The sequence below is a fragment of the Pisolithus orientalis genome, assembly GCF_024613125.1.
Source record: "Pisolithus orientalis strain OTSU chromosome Unknown F5J12scaffold_85, whole genome shotgun sequence".
Classification (NCBI taxonomy): domain Eukaryota; kingdom Fungi; phylum Basidiomycota; class Agaricomycetes; order Boletales; family Pisolithaceae; genus Pisolithus; species Pisolithus orientalis.
Genome location: NW_026260866.1, coordinates 80,503 through 99,932, shown reverse-complemented (window position 1 = coordinate 99,932; position 19,430 = coordinate 80,503). Strand labels below are relative to the sequence as shown.

Sequence of the window (19,430 nt, the reverse complement as noted above, 5' to 3'; positions counted from 1 at the left end):
TTTTCCCGTGACATCAACGCCAGGACCTGCAGGAATACTCAGCAATTGCGCCGTACAGGCAAGGTCGGTTTGACTTACGGTTCCGAAAGCGGCATGGAGCCCTGCAACTGAGTCCCCTAAGCTGATGTTTGGTCTAACCGGCGGACCAGCATGCCCATCCGTCTTTGGATCCACGAGACCGTTGATGTAACGGAAACCAGATTCCGCTTCGCAAACGGATGCATAACCGGGACGAGAAGACCACGGTCCTGTCTGACCATACCCACTAACTCGAGTGAATATGAGAGAGGGATTGAGCGGATGCAGGTCGGAAGGACCCAATCCCCATTTCTCAAGTGCTTATCGGAAGCAGAGAGTCAGTACCTTTGGTAACCACGCGATAGGAAAAGGATAATTTACTTCCAGGCTTGAAATTCTCAAGTACCACGTCGCTCTTGGCCGCTAGCCACTTCACAAGTCTGGTGACACCATCAGTATTATATGGTATTTAACCATGCACATAACTGGAAGCACGAACTCTCGTCCTTCATCTTTTCTCAGATCAATAGCGACGCTCTTCTTGTTTTCTGCCTAGACTCCGGAACCACGGACTAACACCATCAGCGTCGAGTTCGCGCCACACTCTCAGAGGGTCCCCTACAGAGGGTGGCTCTATCTTGATGACCTCTGCCCCAAAATGCCTGGGACGAACGTCAAGACAAGCACGTCGGCGTTTCAATTTTAAATAATGCTGGTTTACCCGAGGAGCTGTCCACAGAACGGGCCAGCGATGACTTGTCCCAGTTCCAAAACGCGTATGCCGCTCAGCGGAAGGTCGTTTGGACTGCTACCCGCTGATCGTGGGCCATGTCTTTCAAACTCTACATGGGGAGTGCTTACTGGGAACTGAACAGACGAAGAGGGCCCCCAGTCAGAGTTGCTTTGGTTGCATGTCGTAGTAGTAGAGTGGAAGCCATGATGGGGTGCAACCGTTCACACCGACCGGGGTTCTTATGAATAAGAGTTCAGACTTTGACGAAGCGCTGAAGGTCACTCTTCGCGAGAGCGACTGTCTGCAGGTCGTCTGTGATGGTAACCTTGCCGTGATCGACCCGACCGAAAAGGGCGGGTGTGTATCGGCAAATACCCTTATCTGAGATCCATGATGCCCTTCAGCCTTGTCACCAATTGAACCCCGCTTACATACCCTTCCATGTAATCCAAGCAGCAGGAGGCCTCGAGGCGGCGCTTGGGGTTCCCTTTGTTCCAACTTCCAACTCAGCCTGTACTTAAAAAGTGGTGGGTTCAGCTCGCTGCCACACAACCAGACTTGCGGTTGGCTCCTACTCACATCCAGTACCAGTTCTATCCAGACTATGTCCCACGTTTTGTACTGGCCAGGTCGAATTTCTTCTATCCCCTTGGCAACACGTCTGCTGTTTGCCTCACAGAGGAATTGCTCCCCGAATGCAAGGCGGATGTGCTCCTCCTCGGCTGTGGAGACCCTAGGCACATTTTATACACGGTGTACGCTGATACCTCGACGTCCAGTGGTATGATCTCGCGTCATACTTGGAATATTTTTGCTTCTAACTTTGGGATCAATAGAACCTCGCAAGCTCGACATCACCTGCTGTGATTATGAAGCCGCCGTCCTTGGTATGTGCAATTAATTTGAACGAGTGCTACTTCGCCCATGCCATTTTTTAATAGCTCGAAACACGTTACTCTTTACCCTCTTAGCCGATGATGGGGCTGAAGATAGACTTGCCACTATCTGGAACATATTTTATCACATGATGCTTGACGAAAACTCGCTCTCATTGCTGATCGAACAATGTCGCAAGCTTGTTCCGCTTGCAGAAAGTCTGGAATCGTGGAGACAAGGTCCTTATGCGCACTTCGTCACCATGTGCAACTCAGATACGCTTTCGGAGATAGGTCGATTCTGGAAACTTTGGCTCGGGACATCGAACTTCAATGCTAAGCAAGCTAAGTGGTTCAAAGGTAACTTTCAGGATGGTATCAAGAACGTGCGGAAGCCACACGAAGACGGCCTTGTAATGACTTCTATGCGTTCAGCGGGGCCCCTTGGCCCACTAACATTGTTCGCTGTTACAGAACAGTTCAAGCGTTTTTGGACGACCGGTGTCACGGATGACGGGTCCCCAGACGTGAAACCAGCGAACAACCCCAATCCTACTTTTGCTTTCTCCTTGTTCGGAAACGAGTTCGCTGTGCACTATGGTACAGACCCCATTTCGGGTTTTCATCTTGCAGAAGCTCTAGCATCTGCTGGTCTTGAATTGTCTACGAAGTCACCATCGGTAATCCACACAATCGTGCGGACTGCGCGCCAGCAATTTGGTACCTGGTGCAAGGCTGTCATACGCCGTGTCCAGAACACAAGTGTGTCCTCAGCATCCTTGGTAGTGCGGATGTATGCTGGAGAGGCACTTGCGTTTTGTCAGGCACTTCACTCCGTTAACAGGCCTTCCGTGGCGCACACACCGATATTCATCGCGCCGTGGAAGCGATCAGTGGTACAGCTCGATGACGCGTCATACTCTCCAAGCACTCCATCTCCCGCTCCGACTTCCTTCAATGTCATTGAGACCTCTAATCTTCTTGATCATCTTGGATTGCAAAACCTGCTCACCGTCACTACTCCTCTCCTCTCCAACTCACCCTCGTCAACAATTTACACTGAAGCCCTACTGCCTGCAGGTGATTCACCTGCCCAAGGTATCCTAGACCACTTGTGTGGGGACCTCTCTACCATCTCGCTACTTTTAGGCGTCATCCCTTCCGCCTATATATCCCGTTTCACCACACGTTCCAACACCTCCGAGACCATGATGCAGTCTATTGCAAACTCTTCTGCAAACCAATATCATGAACGCCTTGCTTGGAAGCATATCAATTTTGGTCATCTCTCCGACAGTTTACATGGAGGCGAACTTTCGTTTGCCCCACACCAATTGGCCGGAGAGTTGTTCGACATATACTTGAAGATGTTCTCCGATGAGGATCTTAGAAAACGGATGGCCATCCTGTCCCTTGGTAAATCTCAGTTGATGCAGAAGATACGGTTCTCAGGGATTATCCATTATACGCGCCGCAGCTTTGCCTTGTTGCTCGCACATATCAGGACAAGAGTCCGCTACGACTGGAACAAAGTCATCAATGATCTAGAGGTATTAATTCTGCAGGACCATACACTTCTCACCGGGTCGAACTTCTATCAAGAAATGGTCTGTCAACTACACCTCGCAGGTTTCTGGCTTCCCTGGCTTAGCCCTGCGGAAGTACGGGAACTTCGCTCTCATGAAAACCCTCCCATTTTCAGGTCGTGGAGCACGGTCCCTGAAGTCGTAACAGTTGTGCTGGTGGTTCCACGTTACGCCATCGCCAAAGTACAATCCGACCTTTCAAATGCTGGCACGCCTATTTTGCAATGTGAAATACGAGCCGATTTTAAGCACAATGCCTTCGCATGTATTTCTGCTTCATTCGGTAAGCTTGAGGTATCAGGCGAGGGGGAGAATAAGGTGGCAGTCGTCGTCGAGGACAGGGCGGGCATCAGTGGCACATCGCCATTAATTGTCTCCTTCCCTGTTCTTTCTACCACTCTCATCCACACGTCTGGCGGAACTGTTGGCCTGGCGGTACGCTCCACCTTGGGACCTGCGGCGGCTTTGGCGCAAAAATTGGGGCTAGAAATGTGCCTGTTCAAAGCTCTTCTGACCGATGAACGATATGCCCATGTTCTGACAAGGGCACCAACAGCCAGCGAAAGCACGGTCAACTCGGAGTTCCCGCTTGTACCTCCTAAATTGGACACGATGACTCGGGGACATCCAATCCACGTGGAAATGGATGAGTCCAATACACATATTCAGTCGCTCACTGCACACGTCGACGTCGTAGATCCTGCAGGACAGGCATCACTTTCTAGTGGTTGCACAGTCACCGTGGAACAGGTGTCTCTCAACAAAGCCAAGCTATGCGTCGACCAATACCAACATATCATCTCCTTCCCTCTCCCCATTGACGCAACAAATGCCAAGCTTCGCATAGCACGGAGATCGAAATACGTCGAGGTGAGTGTCGTAGGCACCTTGTACAACCTGTGATTAATGTTAGAACAGGTAGTTGCGCCAATGACACTGACACTCAACTTCAAGGGAGAATCTAACGTGGCGAGGAATTTCAGAACGACCTTTGATTGTGGCGTACCAACGCTCTGGAGTATGCACCGCATGAATTTGGATCATTGTCCATCCTTCAAACCCTCCAGGAGTCACAAAGCATTCGACTGGCTTGGACCGCATGTCGGACTTATGTTTTCGCAAAGAGAGCGCATAGCGCGTAACCGGAACACGTTCCCCGGATCTACTACGCCTGACACAATGATGAATTTGAAGGACTCTCTTCACACTCTTCTCATTTCTGCCACAGGATTGCAAGGGCCCATTCACACTGAGTTCGCCTTGTGGAGCCCTGTCGAGAACGAATCCTACGCAACGATTCTTGTTACCGATGTCCGACTTGATATTGGCTCCCACACGGTCGTAGCTGATTCGTGGATTATACCTGGATCGAATGATATTCAGGACAAATTGAAGAGAGAGATAACACAGGTACTTTCCATCAAAACAGATGCCCACGAATCCGAAGCATGGAGACATTTGCTTCCTCTGTTAATCGAGCGGTGCCGTACTTGGAAGCACAAGCCAAGTTGCGAGTACCTCGTTCATGACTCTATTCCACTCTACCCAGGTGCCGTGGTGCTCTTGCGGGATGGGCATCGGGACGAAAGTGTTAAGGGAACGGTATGGCAGCGTCTCTGCCAAATACGCGACGAGGGCAGCAATTAGTCCCTTATTCGCCGTCTCGTACATGGAGAAGGTAGGAATGAAGATGGACGACCCAGTTGGGCCTCCCGCCTTGACAGGGTGTGCGGCGTGCGGAAAAGGGGGCATTTCGTTGTCTGCGTGCTCCAGGTGCAGGAAGGTCAAGTACTGTTCGAAAGATTGTCAAGTAAAGGATTGGAAAACGCACAAGACGAGCTGTGTGTCAACGTGAGCTATGATAGCACTGGTATTCCCATGTCAACTGTTATGTTTATGCCAGTCCATTCATCCATAATACCTCAGGGTTCCAGTACTTTTGGTTCCATACTATGTGCCGCCTTTTTCTTTCAGACTTACTACCTTGCTGTCATGACTCGCTGTCAGATGTTGTGTGCTGGTACTTTCCGAATCTGAGGTATGAAGTAATAGTATGGACTTAAATCTCATCGTTGTTTCTGTCAGCCGTCCTCGACGGTAGTGCCCAGATCTTCTCACTTTTGGGTATCGCCGCGTTGTGTACGCATCCAGGGCATCGTAGGCGTTCGTGATGGCCATACGTACACCTATGCACACGGTAAGAATTACTGGAAGCATGATAATGATAATTCCGTACCACTTGCATGTGGGGATCTTGCTGTCGACTGGTTCATCTTCGGAAGTGACTCGGCTCCCCTGGAACACGTGGCGAACAGTGGAATAGCTTCTGCTGTTACTCAAGATCGATTGTTGTCGAAACAACAGAGCCTGCTCTACAGTTATTTGTTGCCCGAGGATTCAGTCGCAATAACATCTCCGAGGATTTATAAACTTATCCTCATGGCAAGACTGAGCCGCTAGTTGGTATTCCAATCGGATTTCAGTGTGATTAGAGACCATTAATAACCCTGACGGTGTCCAGGGGATATGCTATGTACACCGTTGAACGAAACTCTTACAACAGGTCGAGGTAGGCAAATGAAGAAGGAAATAAAAAGCAATATACGGCAGAATTATTCGCGGATAGCGGGCCCACGAAGCTCCCCCCGTTCTACAGCATAGCTGGCAATGAACCACCGCTAAAAGCATCATCTTGCTCAGTACGCGTCATCATCCCGCGGAGCGACAGATATGGCGAGTGGTAATTGAACTCCACGACTGACCTCGCCCTCCATGGTAGGCACCATCACCAGAGAGGACTCACGTCGAATATGCATCGCCTTCTCTGTGAGCGATACTTCGAATTGGTTGATAATCTCCACCAAGAACGCTTGGATCTCGATGACACTGTGACGCATAGGTGTTGTTCAGCCATACTCTTGCGCGTGAAACATGGCAGTACTTACGCAAATCGCCAACCTAGGCATGCGCGGGGTCCACCACCAAACGTCAACCTAGGAGGAGAGTGAGCAAAATGCGTAGGCATATACACACGGACTCACAGGCTGGAGTATACACCAACGGCAGCTTCCTTTTTGTCCTTCGCAATGCCATCTAACCAACGGTCTGGATTGAACACGTCGGCATCTTCACCCCACATGTCCTTGTTGCTATAACATCTTCAGCACATATCCCAAGTGGAAATGATAGAAATCACGAACCGGTTGTATGCAGCGACAGATGCTATGATCCGGGTCCCTTTCGGAACCAGGATCTCATGCATTAATTCGCCTGATTCCGTCGTAATTGGTTGAGAAAGTGGCAGAACGTGGTCCTGACCAGCCATGCGAAACACCTGAGGCAGTACACAATGATATCGCAAAGTTTCCTATAATTACCAACGTTGGGTGAATCACTGCGTCGAGACATCAAACGCATGTTTACCTTAACGACGGCATTCAAGTATGGCATGTTATCCAAGTCGGACGCAGTGAAATGCGTGTCGCCACGAGCGCGAAGGGCAGACTCGTGTTGCCTTATCTCCGATCTGAGTCTCGACTGTATCTCAGGAGCTCGGGACATTTCCAGCAGGGCCCAACCTATCGAATTTGAAGTCGTTTCGTGTCCCGCAAAGAGGATTACGCTACAATGGTGGTAAGTTGACAAAATCACCACCTTCGGCTTGTGAACGTACCGCATCTGAGAGTATAGCTCCTCATCACTTAGTTTGTTCTTCGCATCAGCGTCCATGTTTGCTTTGACTACGAAAACGATGATTACATATGCCATAGGAGTCACGTACCACTCACCAAGCAGCGAGAAAATATCCCTGCTCCCCTTCCCTTGCAAAAGAGACTCTGCCTTCTCTGTCACCATAGTTGCCGCAGTGGCAGTGGTGACTTTCTTCGCTTCACGGAGACGTGTGGCTCGGGAGACGGGGGCGTACTTGACCCAGTATTCGAGGATCGATGTCGGAATGTACTTGATAGCTTCCTGAATGAAGATTTGTAGCGCCGAAGGGGAACCAAAGACGCTCAGCCTGGGCAGCAAGATCAACCCCGTCCTCCAGAGAAAGACGGTATAACGACGTACAACAACCCTTGGTAATTCTTCGCCAGCGGGTTCTCCGAATTCTCGAGGCTACCCAGCCGGATGTCGAAGGCACCTGATTTGAAATTGAAAATATAAGGCCAGATCATGAAGTCGATTGCTACATTTACATACCTTCTCCTATGGCGTCCAAAGCTGCTCGAGAGACCCAGCTTGGGATGTCCATTACAATCTTGCCACTATTATCAGCCTCAACGAGTTCCATCCATTTTCCGACCATCTTAACAATGGATCAGTCTCAAGCCGTATCCGATTGCAAGCGACTTACGGCCTGGGCAGCAGCCTGTGATACCGCTAAGAATGCCCTTGATTCAGCTCCCCCAAAGCCAGGATTCAATATCTTCCTCTGTCGCTTATGGACGTCGCCTGCCGATATGGCATTGTCAGATGAGTTTCCGCTAGATCTCAGGTTTGAACACACCATCTGCCCAGAGAACACTCTTTCCCAGCATCATGAACGTCAGAATTCGACGTTCTGGTACTTTTGGGAACTGATACGCGGCAGTGACGAATATCCGTGACAAGGCTTTCGGATCAGCAACCACAAGTTGATCCTCCTATGAAGGAAGATAAGAAAACCTCGCATAAAGTAGCAGCATACCTACGCCAAGGATGCCTTTGACTCGGATGACATTGCCGTAGAGGTTTTTCCAACGGAACTCTGCTTCACCGGCCATGCCCTGGTACAATTCAGGAAGGTTCCCTGTGCAGTACAACTCAGGATGGGGATAACCGAGTGAATGGTACACTCACCAAAAAGGAACGATGTGGGCTTAGGTCCGCGCACCCGAGAAAGAGACATTCTGGTGTAACGCCTGTAGATAGCATATAAGACGAGGGAAAGGCACAGGGGAGTCAAGTAGTGATCCATCTGAGAAGCTGATGAGCAGTCCCTCCAGAACGCAGCGTCGTTTATATACCATATGAATCTGTACGCATCCATTCACGGTATTCGCATTGTTATGATGAATTACTCACCAACATTGGGTGCCGGGAGTCGGTAGTATGGCAAGCGGTACACCGAATGTGAGCAACACACTCGTCAGGAAGTAATTACTGTAAAGATCATTGACATATAGTCTTCCTTTGTAGTGTGTGTCATAGTGCTTGACTAATAGTTAGGGGTAAGCTGTCCTAAAAAGTCAAAACCGATCAAACCTGATGGTTGCGACGAACGCTTCTATCCAGTGGATATGGCATGCAAGCTGACACGTTCGAGTCAGATGCGATGACGAGGCAAATGTGACATTATTCAATCGTGTGCCACTGACGACGGTCTCCACCGTCTTACCGGCTCCCATGTATGTACAACCCAGCGTGCGCCAGTCCCATGCGGAAAGAAGCCGTGAATCTGGATCTCATATTAGTTGGCACATACCACGGTATTTCTTATACGCGAGATACGTACATCGATGGACGTTGAAACATCTTACAACGCGACCAGACGAGGTTATTATCAAAAAAAACTGGGAATAGCAAACTGCACGATACTCCTTAACAATCTTCCGTCAAGAGGGACGAACACAACGAGCGCTCGAGGGTGTAGCTAGCAGCGCACCTTTGGTAGATCAATTACTTCGCGCTTCCTGTTCCCAGGGAGAGACCGATATAGCGAGCGGTAATCGAATCCCTGGGCCATCAGCACACATGGCTCCCGACGAATTCTCTCAGCTTCCTCAGTCAGGGAAGCCTCGAACTTGCTGACAATTTCCACCAAGATGGCCTGAATTTCGATGACGCTGTGTGGATGAGGTGAGTCGGGTCATTGTGTAACCGAAGTTGGTCGCCGTTGCTTAGTCACACATTTATGCAGAATATACTCACGCAATTTGCTTCCTGCTGGCCCGGGGCACGTGTGGTGACAAAAGTTCTGGGACAAAGAACAAGGCTTAAAAACGCGAATGAGTTAGTACATAACAGTGTATGAGCTCACAGGTTCGAGTATACGCATACTCCTGTGGCAGCTTTGTCTGCGCGCTCCAGGTGCAAGAGGGTCGAGTACTGGTTCGAAAGATTGTCAAGTAAAAGATTAGAAAACGCGCAAGACAAACTGTGAGATCAACATGGACTACATATGACAGCACTGATATTCCCATGTCAATCGTCATGTTTTGTACCTTCCCATGTAACATACCTAGGTTCCAACACTGTCTAGTATTCCATACTATGTACTGCCATCAAAGCTGATTTATTTCCGATCGTCCTTCAGAAGATCCAGCAGAACGGAAGTGAACGATGGGTTAGTATGGACGACAGGTGTACACCACTGTCCAGATCATTCCGGTTGTCGGGTACACTCATAGTTTCAAAGAGAACCATGCTTTCATGGTGCACAGATCCTAGTTGAATGCCACAGATAGATTTCTGAGCTGTGCTCAACGGCTAGTAAGTCCTCGGAAAAGTCATTACCAGTTAACTACTTGCAATGGACGCTTATTGGACAACCATTCTGAGTGGAACATCTGGTCTAGAACTAATACCTACAATGAACAGAAGCCTTATCCAGCTTTAAATCCATGAGTCCGGAGAGCAAAGTGAATGAGAGTACTGATTGTAAGAGACGGAATAGGGGCTCCGAGAGCCTCCCACAGATCCGCCTTCGGAATGACGTCATTCCTCCGAGCGTATCTGTTTATATACTAACCACTACTGAACAACAAAGGGCAAATCAACTCAATCATGTCGTCCACCTCTACTGACCACCGATTTAAAGACACCCTGTTCCCAATCCAAGACTTTGTCCTTGGATTTACTACATGTCCTTCTGCGCCAGCACTACCCAATCTGATGAATGCCACACTCTCTGATTCTGCTCTTGGTATTCACAAGAATACAGGGAAACTAACTCACAATGTAGTATGCCCCCCTCCACCTATTCGACCCTCCTCCCATCCAGAGCCGCAGTTGGCTTGGGAGGCACGGTATCCCAAGGGAAGTTGCAGCCCTAAGACGCCGTTACCTGGGGGCTTAGGCTTCTACCTCGCTGGACCTAAGACATTTTCTAATGCACTGGAGAGAGGTGCCGGGGAAGCCGTGTTCAGCTACCGGATGATGTTGCAGAAGGATTGGGAGTGGGTCAAGGGTGGGAAGCTCCCCGGGGCGTGTACGTAGAATGACCAATCGGGTGAAGTGTTTTGAACTGGGTCGATGACCTTTCATAGACGGGGGCGTCGGCGAACTCGCCTACAGATGCTCCGGAGGCCGCCAGCACGATAGGTGCAAGTGCTTTAATCTTCGCCTTATGTGGAGGTGCGTGTGTTACTGCAAACCATGGTTCGGATCGCGTGATACTTATCGCAGAGAGAACGGCATGGGAGAGCTCTATGCTTATACACCTCTAAATGAAACCAATAAGAGTGCACTCCTTGCGGTGCCCCCCTTTTCAAAGACGAACAGTGACTACGGTATTTCTGTCGGGAAGGGTGCGTGGACATATGAGCCTGGAGTCTGGACGACCATCGCGGAACGCGTCAAACTCAACACGGTTGGTGAAGCTAATGGTGAGCCCGCCAGCTCCAACTCCTTTGCTGCGACGCTCATCCAGGTTATGCAAATACGAGGCGAAGTGCAAGTATGGATCAATGGCGACTGCGTGATTCATGCCAGGGGTCTTGTATTGCGGGTAGACGAAGAGTCGCATATCAAAGGAATGCATTTTCAGACATTCTTCGGAGGTGAGGATATCGGTGGACACCATGAATGGGTGTCTTACATGGACTCGTATCTGACTGCATTACATCCCAGGTCATACACCCGATTGGGCTTCCCCTAAGGACCAGCATGCTTGGTTTGCAGATGTCTCAGGTGTCATCGTGCACTAAGGTGCCAACTAACGGTTAGTATACTCGTTTCAGAAGGGTTGTTGAATATGTACAAGGACATGAGGAGCCATACATGTACGATAGATTGAATTCCAGTGCTCAGCTGATCGTCGATCAGTAACTTCGTACTTTCCCAGGGGTTGATGGTGATAGTAAAATGAACAACTAAAACAACAGCGTCCGATCTTCTTCTGCGATCGCCCACAACTTGACTTTAACCGGGGGAATCTGGCAGTCGCTTGCATTTCTTTCGGGCGAGTTTCACGTGTAGCCCAGTTATTCCTGAGTCACACTAGCATCTCATCGAAGCTCCACCGGAATAGCTGCAGCCGCAGCGGGGGGGCGCAGTAAATACCTCCTTTGAAACACTATATATTAGAACTTCATCCAGTCGTATTCCTTCAAGCAAATCTTCATGCCGCTCGACATATCCAACTTACTCTCTCCTATACAAGAACCTGCCTTCTGGCCAGAGTCATCTGAGAGGGTGATACTGGAACCATACACCTACATCACCTCAAAACCTGGAAAAGAAATCCGCACGTTACTCATCGAAGCTTTCAACAAATGGCTCTCAGTTCCTCGCGAGCAACTCGATGTCATATCGCGCGTCGTGCGAATGTTGCATAGCGCTAGTTTGATGGTGGATGACATCGAGGACGGAGCACAACTCCGGAGGGGTCAACCAGTGGCCCATCGAATATATGGTATCCCGCAGACGATCAATACTGCCAACTATGTGTATTTCTTGGCGTACAAGGAGTTGGCGATATTAAGGAACCATGACCCCAAGGGCGACGAAGTCAGGGTAGTGGCAAACAAGGACTTGGACCTCGTCGTAACGGAAGAGTTGCTTGCACTTCATCGAGGACAGGGTCTTGAGATCTTTTGGAGGGATTCGTTGCAATGCCCGACGGAGCAAGAGTATATCTCCATGGTCAACAACAGTTGAGGATTTAGTTCTCTTCCGTACTGTCATCATGCTGAAGTTTACGTGCTAGAGACCGGTGGTTTGTTCAGAATTGCCATCAAACTCATGATGGCTTGTGCAACGACCAACGTTGACGTGTAAGCCCTCTCAGTTACCGATCGCGTATTGATTATACGATTCAGAGTCAACTTTTTTGACTGGATGAAGTGACTATGTGCCTTTGGTGAACCTTTTTGGAGTGTACTTCCAGATCCGCGATGACTATATGAACCTTCAGAGTACAGAGGTTCGTCCCTTCCTCTACGACCGCCATTAACTGACTCGTGGCCCTTGGCCTCCCCCAAAACTTAGTACTCGAATAACAAAGGCTTTGCGGAAGATCTTACTGAGGGAAAGTTCTCTTTTCCCATCGTTCACGGCGTGCGAGCAGATGAAAAGAACCGCGTTATACTGAGTGCGTACTAATGTTCATCTTCCGGAGCGAGGGCGTGCTCTACCTCCACGTCGTCCTTGCGGACCACACTTATATCCCGCGCCTCTCGTAGATGTTCTTCAGAAGCGGCCCACGACGCCCACCTTGAAACACCATACCATCGACCACCTCCGCTACAAAACTTCTTCATTTGATTACACGCTCAACGTGACAAGTTCGCTGGAACAACAGGTTCGATGCCATTCGAACGGTTCCGGTCCTCACCCACAGCTAATTTTATCGCCCTACTGTGACAGGTCCGTGCGGAAATAGCCAGGTTAGGCGGAAACGACCAGCTCGAAGGCATTTTGGATGCGTTGCATGTACCAATGGACGTCGGTGCTGCAGGGACAACGGAAAGTAGTTCCAGCGTGCTTTAGTGGTAGATATTTTTATGATATGGAGAGTAGTCAACAATACATTCGACTCAGATTGGATTTTCCACCTCAGCGTTGAGTTGTGACCCGTCTCCTGTCCGTTTCCAATGATGGACGGTCTACGTCGCATCGCAGGTCCCAAGTTGAGATTTTCGATGATTGACCGTTGTGTTATCCTATACTTCTCACTGGTGCCAAACTGGATGTGGACCGGCGCGCCGTCGCCGTACCGCTCAGTTTCAGTCCGACCATCATCCACTAGTGCCGAGTCCACTTCCATCGCCCTTTCATAGTCGAACGTCTGTTTGTTGACGCCTTCTTGGGACAACCGTCGTTCCCAAGACGTTCAAATGGATCCGTTCGAAGTGCGCATGCAATTCCTTGGCTTGTTGCGCAAGCTCAGCGCGTGAGTGTCTCTGACTGGGTCAACGACGGCGGCCATTAAAGATCACTTTACCTTCCGTTGAATGGGGTATTTGACATGTAGCACGCAACAATCCATCCAAAAGGTCGTCAGTTATGCACTCAAGTATTTCGCAAAATGCGGGGAGGATTTATGGGAATGCATCATGGAGGAATGTCAGAAGGCACGTAACGCTGCAATTCCTTCTCTTCTACCTTGGTTCCTTGATGAATGGGGACGAACCAGTCCAGGCTATGTCAAACATTAGTGCTTATTATCCCTTTATGCTCGTTCACAGGGCTCGATAAACCATCGTGTCAATATTCTATATTTCTTAGACTCCCTATGTGAAACGTCCCTACTAGCTAAATCCCATCAACCCCAGCCCGTTGAATCGTCTTCGTGAGTCCCTTTCCATGTTCTGAGCTTCCTTGGTTTCTCATCGTTGGAATAACTTACTGACTGGGACTTTGTAACAGGCAGGCGAAACAGGCGAACCACGCGTTTTACGTCGATTATGTCGCTCGAGACCTTGCACAGATCGTAGAGTGTGTGGTACCAGTAGGCAGACAAGGTCTACCGAACCTTACTAGCACTAAACAAGTGAGCTTCCCGATCCTCGCTGTACGACGAGGGTCTTGCGTGATTTCCGAGGGCTCGGTTTGCTCATGCAATTACTCACGCGCCGTCACAGATCCTTCAAAATTGGCGCACGAAGCGGGTGATAGATCCTCAAAAGGTAGACCAAGTCATGCAAATCCTCATCACACGCCAAAGCCAAGCTACCGTGGCTTCCGGCACTGGCTCGACCGCAACAAACAAAAATGCGGAAGCTCATCTTTCACGAGGAGACATAGTCAAGCGTATGGAAGAAGATCGTGAACGACACAAACGGCTACGTGAGAAGCGCTGGGTGCAAACACAAGCGCAATCTTCAACTGTACCCGGACATGCGATTGCGTATAACCCCTACGGGCTCGCATCCTTTCTACCTCTGAGCGATGCGGAGAATGCAGAAGTTGCGCTGGACATCGAGTTCGAAAATGAGTGGGAGACGACGAGCGACTGGAATGAGGATGATGTGGAGGTCGTTATGGAAGAGAGGGAGTTGTGTTATCCGCATTTGCGTAGGAAGGGCTCTGGCGGGATGGGCTCGGTCGATGAAGGTGGCGGGGAAGAGCCTATGGATTTATCATAGGATGTGCTCACTCGAGTCTTCAAACGAAAATCTGGCTCTGTCAGTCATACTTTCGACCTGTGGTGGACCTCCGATTGTGGGCACTAGTGATGTGCTGTTGTGGCTGGACCGACTGCAACCCGATCAAACGGATGTAACACCTCTCAACACTGAGCACCTCGGCAGCGTGAGCACGCTTGCTCGAGTGTGCAGCGGCGCGATTAGAGTATTCTTAGTTGCTAGTTTCTGCCGGTGCATCAAGAAAACTCCAGGCAACTGAATTTTGCTTAACTTCATGGCCCGATAGTGAGTAGCCGTGTTCGCACCGTATGTACCAGTGCTGACAGAGCTCGAGCACCTTCGAATTATCAACGTCGGTGAGCAACTTTTCGTATCAATTCAAACACCACAGGTAGATGCATACAAGTTCTAGGTGGCGGCCAATTGGCATGCGTTACGAGACAACCGTCTCTCTCTGATGAGCGTTTGAGCCTTGGTCTTCAGTTGTTTTGTATTCCCACTCTATGTTCTTCATATCGCGTTACGAAGTCCCAGAGCCTGGCACCTTTGAATTATCAATGTTGGTGAGTCATCCCCCTCGTAGAAGTGCTAACACTGCGGGCGGAGGCGAACATGATTGGCTGTTTTGCACATTCATCATTGTTGTGGGGGTGTTGCACGTGCAGGCTGGCCAGCAAAAACATGACTTATCACGCGCCATTTAAACAACATCAACGATAATATCCAATTGGCATAGAGGGAGTAACAACTGAGTGGGGTTTGTACGAGGGGAGAGTCAAGTGAGTTGGGGTAGGGGAGGGAGAAACATACGAGTCGGGAGGGAGATAGATAGTACATGGAAGTTGGGAGTGTCCGACAACGAGAAGCTACAATAATCGACGCGACGAATCCATGAGTCCAAGGCCTAAACCGTCGACGAACGTTACTAATTGCACGGCACGGACAACGGGAAAAGAACTAGACATACCTGGATGACGAGCCCGAATCCAGGGCCTGGACGTCAAGGTCGTTCGTTGTAAGTACGAAAGAACGAGGAAGGGGAGAGAAACGAACCAAAGCAGCGGTTCACCAGTTAAAGCATCCGTCCGCTCCAACAACCAACTAGTAGATTACGAAAGGATGAGGCAGAAGGGAGAGACGAACCTAGTTGTCGTCGGCATCGAAATAGAGGTCGGCACCGGGGAACTGAGTCTTGATGATGTCCCAGAGCCAGTGCATTGGCGTCCCAAACGTGATTTCGGAGGAATCGGTTGGTCCCGTGCCACCGGTGAGGAGGGCGACGAACTTGCCAAGGGCGTCGACGATGATGGACCCAGAGTCCCCGCCCCTAGAGAACGGACCGGAGATGGTATCATAGGGGTAGACTGCTGTTTCTACCGAATCGCGGCTGCCTAGGGCAAAGTAGCGGCGAACATGAGACTCAAATCCATTCAAACAGCCAATCGTGGTGAGCGTGGTGAGACCGCGTTTTATAACGTATCGCATGGGGTCGCCTTTGTGGTCTTTGTTATTCGGCGTGCGTATCTCTTCTGCGGAGAGAATGCCTCGGAGCTTGAGGAGACGATCGACTGGATAATCGAAGTCGGACGGCGAATCGACGGGAGGGTACATCAAGCTCATAAACTTGCCGGGTTGGATCTCAGGGCCTGGAATATAAACAGTTAGATTAAACGCCTTTAGCTAGATGGATCAGCACGCACCTAAGTCGAGCACGTTGCCTCTGAAGTTTTTCAAGAACTTCTTCTTGTCGAGCTCGATGACGCAAACATCCATCGTATAACTGTGAGGGGCGGGATGGACACTGACGGGAGGTGCCCAGACGACGTGTCCAATGATCCGGTCCTTCGGGCTCGTCCACTCCGTCTTCATCTTCACAAAGAAATTCTTGAGCGCCTCAATCGCCTCTCGTGTCTTGGGCAGCTGGCGTCGAGTCACCTCCAGCTCCCTTGCCGCCTGCTTGGCGGTAGGGCCATCGCCCTCCGCCCTAGCAGTTAACGTAGTAGCGCGCCGCTCCAAGATACCAACCGTGTGGTGCATGATGTCGAAATGGTCCTGGATAGACGCGAGGAAGTCGTTAAAATCTTTGCTGCCCATGAGGACGACCTCCTTCTTGGGCCCGGCTTTGTAGGTGTGGTCAGAATTGCGCTCATCTTTTCGGGGAAAAGAACGTACCGACGTAGGAGTATGCATTATTACCTTCGTTTTCAGGGAACAGGACGTGGCGGGCCGTGACGGCGTACAGATTGTGACCCACTCTGAAGTAGAAACCCAATTTTCCCTGGCTATAGAGCGTCTCGAAGCCAGCAATAGGCAGGCTAAGTGACGTAGTCACGGGATCGATGACGGCCTTGAGGGGATCGAAATCCCAGACGGGTGCGAACAGTTCAGGACCACTGGAACCCTTAGCCACTGACTCACGGTACGCAACATCGACATCGAAAATGCCATGCTCCTTGAGGAGATCGAGGATGTCGTTGGAAGATTTGAATGCCACCTCGCCGGTAAGAGTATCGGGCAAGACTCCCACCCAAATCGTGACGGGTGTGGTAACCACTGTCCTGGATGGCAAAAACCCGATGTCGGAGTCGTACCCGTCGCCCCCGTCATTTTCGTCGTCCTCATTCTCCTCGTCATCCTCGTCGTCCTCTTTCTCCTCGTCATCCTCGTCGTCCTCTTTCTCCTCGTCATCTTCGTCGTCCTCTTTCTCCTCGTCATCTTCGTCGTCCTCTTTCTCCTCGTCATCCTCGTCGTCCTCTTTCTCCTCGTCATCTTCGTCGTCCTCTTTCTCCTCGTCATCTTCGTCGTCCTCTTTCTCCTCGTCATCTTCGTCCTCTTCATTCTCCTCGTCGTGCTTAACCCAGCTGAAACGAACAAGGTCGACAGATGAGAGCTGGATGTTTCGCCGGTCGAGAAGTCTGACAACCTGGGAACGAATGTCAGTCCGCAGATTGTTGCGCTTCGAGGGGGTCACGAACCTCGGAACGAATCGTGGGCCACAGATCGCCCTTGCTAAGTATGTGGTGGTCATAGACTGGCCGAAGCCTCATGTGACGAGGATGTTGCTCTGGCCCCGAGGGCGCTGGGAAGGCATCCTTGGACGTCCGAAAGATCAGCTTGGGACCGCGATGCCTGGGGCCCCGGAGACCGAAATAGTAAAGGCAGGCCTCGATCTCAGGGACTTCGTAGGGAGAGGAGCGGGAGGAGTCGTTCTCCAAGAGACTGTTGTGGTCAGAGGAGTAGTTTATACCTCCGTCGTTGGATAGGGAGACGTTGCCAATCATGTTGGAGTAAACGGCGCACTCTTCGTCGAACGGTGGTGGGTGGATGTAATCCACGTAGAATGTGTGTCTCCAACTACAGTTGAACCCCCTCTTAACCCATACCTTTGGGACACACTAGCATAAGGGTTACGAGGGGTTAGGGGGTTGACCCGGGATGTTGCCCCTATTATGTAATATTCGCGTCTTGGCAGATGTAAGAACTTGCCGCGCAAAGGTCGCGATCACGTGACCGCTTCCCGCGTCCGAACACCACTCATCTAGCAAAACTTGGGCGGGTCTCTTCGCAGAATACCCATTTATTTAGTGCATAATTACATGGCATACGTACAGTGTCTTTCAGTAGCATTGAACTGAGTACCGGCGAACGGGCAAGGCTTGCGTGCAGCCTGCAAGTTGCCCGACGCTCATTTTCTCGCACACGCGCCCTCCGCTTAGTCAGCGGGCTACCCGTGCATTTGCAGACAGCGATGAGCATAGCACGACTCTTGCCACTCAGTCCCAGTGAGAAACCACCATATGCCGGACTAGGTAGTAATCCGTAAATATAGGCAAATAGGAACAAGTAGATTTGCATTGTAAATGTACACTATCATAGTATTATTCACTATTCGTGCATATGCTGATCCATATGTACCTATTAGCATAGTCAGCCATATATCTACCTAGCTATCCCTGTGCCCATGACTCCACTATGCATTTATATGCAACGATAGCTCAGACAATTTGGCTCGAAATCACTATGCCATTATATGCATAGCTAGTGCAAATACAAAACCTGCCCACCCACTCCCTGGTCACTTGACCAGTATGCAGGCATATGAGTATGTAGTTGTTGAAACCTGCCCACCCCATCCCTGTCCTACTGCTTGCCCTACTGCTCACCCTACCACTCCTACCACTCTTGCATGTACTGCTCTTGCCCTGGAGCCCATGCACTGTATGAGATGGTCAGTGGAGGCTGACAATCAGCCATCAGTGACAGGCCAGTGGAGGTTGAGCCCATGTATGGCTTGTGCACATGTGTTACATGAGAGCCATGAACCTATTGTCACCTTGTAGTATGGGAGAGCCCAACTGATGAGTGTCACCATGTAGTGCAGCTGAGCCTGAGAGGAAATGTTGTCATGAGGAATGGTGCAGCTGTGGTTTGAATTGTCATTGTCAGTTACAAGCAGGCTGGGGAGTAAGTGTCATCATGGACTATGGGAGAGCCCAATAAATGAGTGTCACCATAGCATACAGCTGAGCCCAAGAGTGGGAGTCATTATGGAGAATGACTGGGCAGAGGTTAGAATTGTCATCATGGGGTATAAGCCAGCTGTTGGATTAGGGTGTAGTCACTGCAATATGAGTAGTCCCAGGTAAGCCCAGAGTTGGGTGTCCCCAGAAGGTATGGATGGGCTCAGCCCCTGAGTTCACCCCTGGCAACACTGTCATGCAAGCTGGCCCAACACCAATGCCATGCTAGCCATCCCAGCAACATTGCCGTGTGGGCCAGCCCACCACCAATGCCATGCAGGCCATCCTGGGATGAATGCCATGTGAGCTGAGCCAACACCAATGCAATATGAACAGGCCCAATACCAATGCCATACAGGCTGGCACAACACCAATGCCATGCTGGCTGTCCTGGCATCAATTCCACT

The 19,430-nt window shown here is 50.3% G+C and overlaps 7 protein-coding genes across 7 annotated transcripts; 4 read left to right on the top strand and 3 right to left on the bottom strand.

Moving 5' to 3' along the window:
- On the bottom strand, window positions 1–956 carry F5J12DRAFT_972666 (CoA-transferase family III domain-containing protein; the record flags this gene model as incomplete). Its single annotated transcript, XM_051750112.1, has 6 exons — window positions 1–26; window positions 79–338; window positions 400–458; window positions 518–570; window positions 596–680; window positions 880–956. Coding segments are annotated over 6 exons (560 nt in total), but the record flags the coding sequence as incomplete, so codon positions are not given.
- A 36-nt stretch (window positions 957–992) lies between these two features.
- Window positions 993–5,359, top strand: F5J12DRAFT_922974 (uncharacterized protein; the record flags this gene model as incomplete). The annotated part of the gene is made up of 5 exons (XM_051749334.1): window positions 993–1,108; window positions 1,381–1,532; window positions 1,693–4,082; window positions 4,131–4,733; window positions 4,762–5,359. 5 exons carry the CDS (start codon window positions 993–995, stop codon window positions 5,065–5,067), a joined length of 3,567 nt encoding a protein of 1,188 aa, XP_051594640.1. The 3' UTR covers window positions 5,068–5,359.
- Window positions 5,360–5,908: 549 nt separating this feature from the next.
- On the bottom strand, window positions 5,909–8,172 carry F5J12DRAFT_728524 (cytochrome P450; the record flags this gene model as incomplete). Its single annotated transcript, XM_051741888.1, has 13 exons — window positions 5,909–6,098; window positions 6,158–6,205; window positions 6,254–6,361; window positions 6,413–6,579; window positions 6,636–6,834; window positions 6,886–6,952; window positions 7,001–7,230; window positions 7,284–7,356; window positions 7,416–7,521; window positions 7,570–7,667; window positions 7,723–7,858; window positions 7,907–8,004; window positions 8,055–8,172. The coding sequence occupies 13 exons, from the start codon at window positions 8,170–8,172 to the stop codon at window positions 5,909–5,911; spliced, it is 1,638 nt and encodes a 545-aa protein (XP_051594639.1).
- A 1,772-nt stretch (window positions 8,173–9,944) lies between these two features.
- On the top strand, window positions 9,945–11,236 carry F5J12DRAFT_867411 (polysaccharide lyase family 14 protein). Its single transcript, XM_051747061.1, has 5 exons — window positions 9,945–10,404; window positions 10,463–10,550; window positions 10,602–10,801; window positions 10,862–10,975; window positions 11,046–11,236. The coding sequence occupies exons 1-5, from the start codon at window positions 9,981–9,983 to the stop codon at window positions 11,120–11,122; spliced, it is 903 nt and encodes a 300-aa protein (XP_051594638.1). The 5' UTR covers window positions 9,945–9,980; the 3' UTR covers window positions 11,123–11,236.
- On the top strand, window positions 11,214–12,961 carry F5J12DRAFT_867404 (farnesyltranstransferase). Its single transcript, XM_051747060.1, has 6 exons — window positions 11,214–12,069; window positions 12,124–12,190; window positions 12,261–12,339; window positions 12,405–12,507; window positions 12,599–12,717; window positions 12,783–12,961. Exons 1-6 carry the CDS (start codon window positions 11,538–11,540, stop codon window positions 12,903–12,905), a joined length of 1,023 nt encoding a protein of 340 aa, XP_051594637.1. The 5' UTR covers window positions 11,214–11,537; the 3' UTR covers window positions 12,906–12,961.
- A 14-nt stretch (window positions 12,962–12,975) lies between these two features.
- F5J12DRAFT_867398 (CTD kinase subunit gamma CTK3-domain-containing protein) lies at window positions 12,976–14,556 on the top strand. Its single transcript, XM_051747059.1, has 5 exons — window positions 12,976–13,308; window positions 13,390–13,489; window positions 13,604–13,707; window positions 13,785–13,908; window positions 14,000–14,556. Exons 1-5 carry the CDS (start codon window positions 13,253–13,255, stop codon window positions 14,501–14,503), a joined length of 888 nt encoding a protein of 295 aa, XP_051594636.1. The 5' UTR covers window positions 12,976–13,252; the 3' UTR covers window positions 14,504–14,556.
- Window positions 14,557–15,646: 1,090 nt separating this feature from the next.
- Window positions 15,647–17,784, bottom strand: F5J12DRAFT_728538 (uncharacterized protein; the record flags this gene model as incomplete). The annotated part of the gene is made up of 5 exons (XM_051741892.1): window positions 15,647–16,149; window positions 16,204–16,623; window positions 16,676–17,120; window positions 17,361–17,426; window positions 17,479–17,784. 5 exons carry the CDS (start codon window positions 17,782–17,784, stop codon window positions 15,647–15,649), a joined length of 1,740 nt encoding a protein of 579 aa, XP_051594635.1.
- Between the last annotated feature and the right edge of the window lie 1,646 nt (window positions 17,785–19,430).

Bases quoted from the DNA above. Each gene is read 5' to 3' on its own strand.
- F5J12DRAFT_867411 (XM_051747061.1), top strand. From the start codon at position 9,981: ATGTCGTCCACCTCTACTGACCACCGATTTAAAGACACCCTGTTCCCA. The intron at 10,405-10,462 runs GTACGTAGAATG...GACCTTTCATAG, and splicing joins TGGGAAGCTCCCCGGGGCGT to ACGGGGGCGTCGGCGAACTC. The intron at 10,802-10,861 runs GTGAGCCCGCCA...TGCAAATACGAG, and splicing joins CACGGTTGGTGAAGCTAATG to GCGAAGTGCAAGTATGGATC.
- F5J12DRAFT_867404 (XM_051747060.1), top strand. From the start codon at position 11,538: ATGCCGCTCGACATATCCAACTTACTCTCTCCTATACAAGAACCTGCC. The intron at 12,191-12,260 runs GTAAGCCCTCTC...GACTGGATGAAG, and splicing joins GCAACGACCAACGTTGACGT to TGACTATGTGCCTTTGGTGA. The intron at 12,718-12,782 runs GTTCGATGCCAT...CTACTGTGACAG, and splicing joins CAAGTTCGCTGGAACAACAG to GTCCGTGCGGAAATAGCCAG.
- F5J12DRAFT_867398 (XM_051747059.1), top strand. From the start codon at position 13,253: ATGGATCCGTTCGAAGTGCGCATGCAATTCCTTGGCTTGTTGCGCAAG. The intron at 13,708-13,784 runs GTGAGTCCCTTT...ACTTTGTAACAG, and splicing joins CAGCCCGTTGAATCGTCTTC to GCAGGCGAAACAGGCGAACC. The intron at 13,909-13,999 runs GTGAGCTTCCCG...GCGCCGTCACAG, and splicing joins ACCTTACTAGCACTAAACAA to ATCCTTCAAAATTGGCGCAC.